Genomic DNA, 6,534 nt, shown 5'->3' on the forward strand with positions numbered 1-6,534 from the left:
TTACTTGCCACTTACTTGATTAGTGAAGCAGCGAAGATAGACAGAGACAAGTGGGGGGGGTAGAGCAGAGAGGGGGATGCAGCAGCCAAAGAGGTCGGATTCGAACCCGGGCTGCTGCTTCAGTGTCTGTAAATCCTGAATTCTTCTCTGAATTTCAGAACAATGTGAAAATTAAAACAAAGGGAATCTTCCTGACTCCATCTGGGGATTATTAGCTGAGCCCATTGGAGCTGATAGTGATAATAACAATAGTAATCAGTAATTTAAGCTAATAAATGCCCAGGCTGTTATTAGAAGTTTTACGGTAGTTCACATATTACTGCACTAGTGTACAACAATAATATATATATTGTATATTGTATATATAAATAACAATCAGAAATACAGATTGATGAATGATGTAATAAATGAGACTGTCAGGAAGAACACACTCAGACTGTAGTTACTGCACTCTGAGGATGATGAGGAGGAGTAACTTGTCCCTCTGTCCTACAGGTTTGAGAACGAGCAGCCGTTCAGGAGGGCGGTGGAGGAGGAGATCAGCTCTCTGTATAAAGTGATCGATGACGCCAACCTGACGAAGGCGGAGCTGGAGGAGCAGATGGAGAACATGAGGGCGGAGCTACGCAACCTGGAACTCAGCCACGAGCAGGTTGCACCAAAAACATATAATAATTTAATTCATTAAATGTCTATGTGTTAACAGAATCTAAATGTACTCATTTGTTTACATTTATACACCTATCACTATATTTTTTAAACTTAATAACAAAATCAAATAAACAAAGAATAATTATTGAATTAATAATTCGATTTTGGGGTTTTAAATTAAACTTTTTTTAATAATGATTCAATCATCACTTGAAGGAAACAGAATTATTGGAAAATGTGATGTGTTAATTAAGTTGATTAATGAATTATTCTACAACACATTAAAATACCACAATAACAAACAAATATTACAGGTAAATAAATCATATAGATTTATTTATACACTCAATCACTCAACTGAGGTCATGTGACCTGTCTACTTCCTGTTCCTGCAGGACGTGCGAGTCCTCTACAGTCAGATGGCGGGACGTGAGGTGGACGAACCCGATGCTCCCATAGAAACCAGTCTGGACCAGATCCTGGCCTACATCCGGAGCCACTGGGAGAAGGTGACGGAAAGGAACCGAGCCGAGACCGACAGCTACCTGGAGTGCAAGGTGAGGACGTCTCACCCGCGCAGGTGTCCTTGTGTACTGGACTGTTCCTTTAAGGTGTGTTTGCTGTGTGTCCCTGCAGGAGGCGCAGTGCGTGAGCAGCAGACTGAGTCCTGAGGAGGAGCAGGTCGAGGCGCTGAAGGCCGAGTGTAACGACACCGGCTGTAAGATCCAGAGTCTGCAGGCCGAGACCGAATCCATCAGAGCGCTGGTGAGACGCACAGCAATCAATAACCTTATCAGTTCATTAATAATTGCCCTCAGAGTCACGAGTGTTCTCGTTTGTTTGTTGTCGTCCTGCAGAAACGAGGTCTGGAGAACTCTCTGGCCGATGCCCGACACTGGCACGACATGGAGCTACAGAACCTAGGTTCAGTGGTGTCCAAGCTGGAGGCGGAGCTCGCAGACGTGCGCAGCGAGATTGAACAGCAGCGCCGCGACTACGATACGTTGCTGAGCAACAAGCAGCGACTGGAGCAGGAGATTGGAATGTACCACGGCATCCTGGACGGAGAGGAGAGCCGCTTCCAGCCTGTAGAGACACTGTGAGTCAACGCATGATACCAGCAGCACCAACACCACCAACACCACTGCCGACACCGCCAACAACACCGCCAACAACACCACCAACACCACCAACACCACCAACACCAACCAAAAACTCTTGTGGAACATATTGTCTGATTGTGCTTTCAGCTGGATAACGTTAGCTTTCTGGCTAAGGTGGACAAATTACAAGCTAACTAACGCAGCAATATATTGTCAGCGAGCTTCATCCGGACTCACTTTGTAGGATTCACATTACCTTGTTTGCTCACAACCATTATTACTATCAAAATCCTACCTGAGTGGATATGTTAGTTGGCTAACGTTAAACTCCCCAGCTAACATGATCCACGATGCTAACTGATGTATTCTGACAAACGGTGTTGATGTTAGCCAACAATAAATGATGTTAACAGCACAAAGCTAACGATAGCTTTCTACTAGCCAAGAGTGTTGTGGGCATCCAGCGAGCTAACTGTAGCTAAGCTAACTGTAGCTAAGCTAACTGGGGTTGTCCAGCTGGCTGTATCTTGGCTGTACGGTGTGGATTCTGGTGTCGGTCGCGGCTGTGGGGTCTGGTGTTCGCGTTTGCTGTACGGTGTGGGTCTAGGTGTCGGCTCTGTACGTGTGGGTCTGTGTCGGTCGCTGTACGGTGTGGGTCTGGTGTTGGTTGCTGCTCACGGGTCTGGGTGTCTGGTGTCGGTCGCTGTACGGTGGGTTGGTGTCGGTTGCTTCGTTGGTGTTGGCTGATGCTGATTTGTAAACGGCGAGCTAGTTAGTAGCATGACTAACGGTCCCAAATAAAAATATAGGAACATTGCAGATAGTAACGTTATTCTAAATATGAGTTGTCGTCTATTTGTACAGCGTTCAGTGTTTGTCACTGGGTTGGCCGGACTTTTTCCCATTTTGATGATGCAACAGGACGCTGACCGCAGTTCATTGAGCGACCACTGCTGGCACTGTTAGCTATTACAATTAATTCATTCATTGATCTGTCCAGGTGTGCAGGTCTGCACTCAGAGCCTGAGGGGGCTGCCAGCGCTTCTGCTGCTCTGGACTCCAGGACACAAGGACCTCAAGGACCTCCAGGACAGTGATCCCAGTGGAGGACATGAGGAGCAGACAGAAGACCAGCAGAGACCTTCTGGTTGTGGACTCTGTGAGGTGAACCTGGTCTCTGCTGGAGGATTTTCTACCTGGTGACGTGTGCAGGAAGTCCGGCGTGAACAGAAATCAGCAGTGATCTGATCTGAACAGTTTCTTCTGATGAAACGGCTGAATGTGAATGTGATGAGTCCTCAGGTAAACCTGGTCCCAGAACACCTGAGGACCCAACTTGGACTGGTCCCTATATCCAGGCTGTACAGGGTTCTGGATTAGTGCGGCTTCTGTTTTGTCAAAATCATTAGACATTATGTAAAAATTGTGAGTTACTAAATAAAGATTACAAGACAATGTGTGAAGATTACAATATATTATTATGAAGACTGTGACGGCTGGTCATGTGACCCTATGAGTGCTCAGGTAACTTACCTGAAGAAGAACGCTCCTAAATAAATAACAGAGAAGTCATTCGTAATTCATGTTGATTACTATGAGATATTATGTTAAGATCATTAGACTGAACACAGGTATGGCTGGAACCAGTTTATATCTTCTTCTCAGTGGAGGAAATGTCCAGGAATAAATGAGCAGTGAACGAGTAGCTAGTGAGCTAGTGTTCTGCTAACATTAGCTCACTCAAGATGTGACTTTGTCACTTTTGTCTTTTAACCATCTTGAAAATGAGGTTGTCTTTTCAACATAGCTTAGCCTAGCATAGCATATCTAAGTACAGGACAGGAGGGAGTGGACTAACGCTCGGAAAGGGGCGGGGCTTAGGAAGGATCAATAACATTCATTGATCATTGATCACACACACACTTATTATGATCAATAATAGATATTAGATGTTCAGTCGGGAAACAGCAGCATTTTAATGATCCACAAACCTCTAAGGAAAAAAATAATCAATCATCAATAATCAATACATAAAAAAACGAAGCTGGAGAGAGCAGACTCAGTAACATCAGTGTTTACTTATCAATATCAATATCAATGAATGTTTACTCTCAGTGCTTACTGGAAAAAGCCCAAAGCTTTCAGCTGTATGTCCTGGTCTTCATCACAAACAACTGAACGTCTCCATGACGACAGCTGAGGAAGACCTCACGAGGCAGCTGAAAGGTCTGGAATGAATTATTGATTATGGTTTAATTAACATTGATTGATCGAGTCTGCAGATTAAACTCTGATGGATTATTTGCTGTAAGAGTAGGGCTGCACAGATATTCAATCAATTATTGATTGACTGCTGCCCTACTTCAAACAGGAGATCAATATCCAATCATTGTTAAGACCTTTTAAAAAAAAAAAAGTATTAATCACGTCTTTATTGATTAAATGTGAACAGCAGCCTTTTGTCCTCTAGCTCCCCCATCAGGACAAACGCCCTTAATTCTGCATAACTTCAACCTTTAATATCATTTAAAGAGGGGAGATGATCTGTAGAGAGCAACAGGCTGTAAACATATCCATATATGTATACCATATGGAGCCTGACTCACTGCTGGAGCCTCTAGTGGCCGCTAGACGAACTGCAGCTTCATCTGGTGGAACTACGTTCAGCAGGACAAAGAATAAAGCCTCCACAGGGGGGCGCCAGAGAGCTGAAGGGGAAGTAAACACACTGCTACCTCCTCCTCCCCCTCTTCCTCCTCAGAGAGATAAAAGAGAGAACTCAAACAGTAAACAGATATTCATATTGATTGATCATTCAGTGAGGAGATCAATAACTCTGATAAACGTCCAGAAATCCACAAAGAGGATTATCCTGTCTGTGCATCCATGATACAATGCTAACAGGAGCCGCTAACAGCTAATTCAACACACTGCTATCCGACTACATGAGCTTTTATGAGGGGTAGAAGGGCCTGAAACACTTTTATTATCATTATTATCATTATTATTATTATCAGAGTGAGCTGGAATTATCTAGAAACATGAAACTTGGTCCAATAACAGGAAATAATGAGGATGTGCTTCCCAACAAACATTTGCCTCATCAGCCAGATGGTGGCGCCGTAATTAATAGTTTTCAACATATCGACCAATGAGCTTCAGAGGTGGCGTGGCTCAACACATAAACAGAAATCAACAACCGTCACAGACCTCACAGGATATGTCCATATATGGACCTGAAACACCCTGAAAGTTTCATTCAAATCCACGCCTATATGTTGGTGTTAGCATGTTAGCATCTATCAGATAAGCAACAGACAGACAGACAGACATGAGGCTTCAGATCAATAATCAGACCGCAGGGGGCGCTGGAGGAGCTCGCACTGTTTCTTCTTCATGTGTCTGCACCTCCACTTCCTGTTTGTCAATCATACTCATTGATTACAGCCGATCAATAATTCGGTCCAGTGAACAGAAAACAGATCCGAGCGCTCGTCCCGTTTACAGTCAGCAGCTTTGTTTGTTTGTTTGTTTTGGAGAGGAAGTGACTTCCTGTTTAGATCAAGTATAAACACGAGGCTAGCAGCTAGCCTCCACAGGCTAGCTCTACAGTTTTTACCCACAATCCCACAGGCCTGGCGTCAGTGTGCAGGTCTGAGCCCGGCCGTCGTACCGATGAAGCTCAGTGAACGCCAACGAAGGGCGCCGCCGCGCCGTCCTCTGTCAACAGTAACGCATGTATCCTCGGCCTCTGAGTGGAGGGTTTAGGCGGGCTGCAGCGGGACGCAGCCCACTCCAACCCCCCCCTCGTGGCAGACCATGGGCGCCCTGAAGGTCCAACGATTTGTGTCGGGGTTGTACATCTCTACCGAGCTCAGGTTGGACTGTCCGTCGTAGCCGCCCACCGCGTACAGGCGCCCCGACGTAGACACCAGCGACACTCTGCTGCGCCGCGTGTTCATGGCCACTAGAAGGCTCCACTGACCCGACACCGAGCTGAACACCTCGGCCCCGCTCAGGAAGCCCGAGCCGTCGTACCCCCCCGCCACGTACATGTGACTGCCCAGAGCCGCCGCCCCGTGACGACAGCGCTTGTTCATCATGGCCGCCGCAGGGTGCCAGCGGTTAGTGTGGTGGTTGTAGTACTCTACCTGCAGGACGGGAGGGGAACAATCAAATAACAATCAATATCAATATCAATAACATTCAAATTAATTACAATCAATATCAATAACAATCATATCAATAACAATCAATATCAATCAATAACAATCAGTATCAATCAATATCAATAACAATCATATCAATAACAATCAATATCAATCAATAACAATCATATCAATCAATATCAATCATCATATCAATATCAATCAATACATATAATGACCCTATCAGATAACATAAACAATAATTATTAATACAATATATATAATAAATATTGACTCTGAGAAGTCGTCAATTAAACTGACCGTGTTGAAGATCTGTAAACCGTCATGGCCGCCAGAGACAAAGATGCGTCCGTCAAACACGGTGACACCGGCAGCGCTGCGGCTGGCGCTCATCTCCGTCACCACGGTCCACCTGCAGCAGGCCGTCATTAATATACAACTATTTATATAAATATATATACAGTGTATATATTTATATATTATATAATATGTGTGTATATATGTAACATAATTTGTGTGTATATATTTCTATATAATGTTTTACTATTAGAGTGAAAATTAGTCACCAAATACCCTCAAGGTATCAGTGGCTCTCCAAATTCAGAAACTTT

General features: G+C 44.5%; 2 protein-coding genes across 2 annotated transcripts in view; one reads left to right on the top strand and one right to left on the bottom strand.

The window, feature by feature from the left end:
• bfsp2 (beaded filament structural protein 2, phakinin) overlaps positions 1–3,106 on the top strand; it is a 4,946-nt gene extending 1,840 nt beyond the window's left edge. Inside the window, exons 3-7 of the mRNA XM_035670840.1 lie at positions 496–652; positions 1,047–1,208; positions 1,288–1,416; positions 1,509–1,750; positions 2,755–3,106. Of these exons, the coding sequence (XP_035526733.1) occupies positions 496–652; positions 1,047–1,208; positions 1,288–1,416; positions 1,509–1,750; positions 2,755–2,851 (787 nt within the window). The 3' untranslated portion in view covers positions 2,852–3,106. The remainder of the gene's footprint in view (positions 1–495; positions 653–1,046; positions 1,209–1,287; positions 1,417–1,508; positions 1,751–2,754) is intronic.
• A 605-nt stretch (positions 3,107–3,711) lies between these two features.
• klhl18 (kelch-like family member 18) lies at positions 3,712–6,335 on the bottom strand. Its single transcript, XM_035670841.1, has 2 exons — positions 6,224–6,335; positions 3,712–5,905 (listed from the first exon to the last, which is right to left on the bottom strand). Exons 1-2 carry the CDS (start codon positions 6,314–6,316, stop codon positions 5,519–5,521), a joined length of 480 nt encoding a protein of 159 aa, XP_035526734.1. The 5' UTR covers positions 6,317–6,335; the 3' UTR covers positions 3,712–5,518.
• Positions 6,336–6,534: the final 199 nt, after the last annotated feature.

The sequence above is a fragment of the Morone saxatilis genome, unplaced genomic scaffold (assembly GCF_004916995.1).
Source record: "Morone saxatilis isolate NCDOM2014 unplaced genomic scaffold, NCSU_SB_2.0 Contig23, whole genome shotgun sequence".
Classification (NCBI taxonomy): Eukaryota; Metazoa; Chordata; class Actinopteri; family Moronidae; genus Morone; species Morone saxatilis.

What these genes read in the sequence shown, in the direction of transcription:
- klhl18 (XM_035670841.1), bottom strand. Translation starts at nt 6,316, where the DNA reads ATGAGCGCCAGCCGCAGCGCTGCCGGTGTCACCGTGTTTGACGGACGC. An exon ending in GTTTACAGATCTTCAACACG is followed by an intron (nt 5,906 to 6,223) that starts GTCAGTTTAATT and finishes CCCGTCCTGCAG; the next exon opens with GTAGAGTACTACAACCACCA.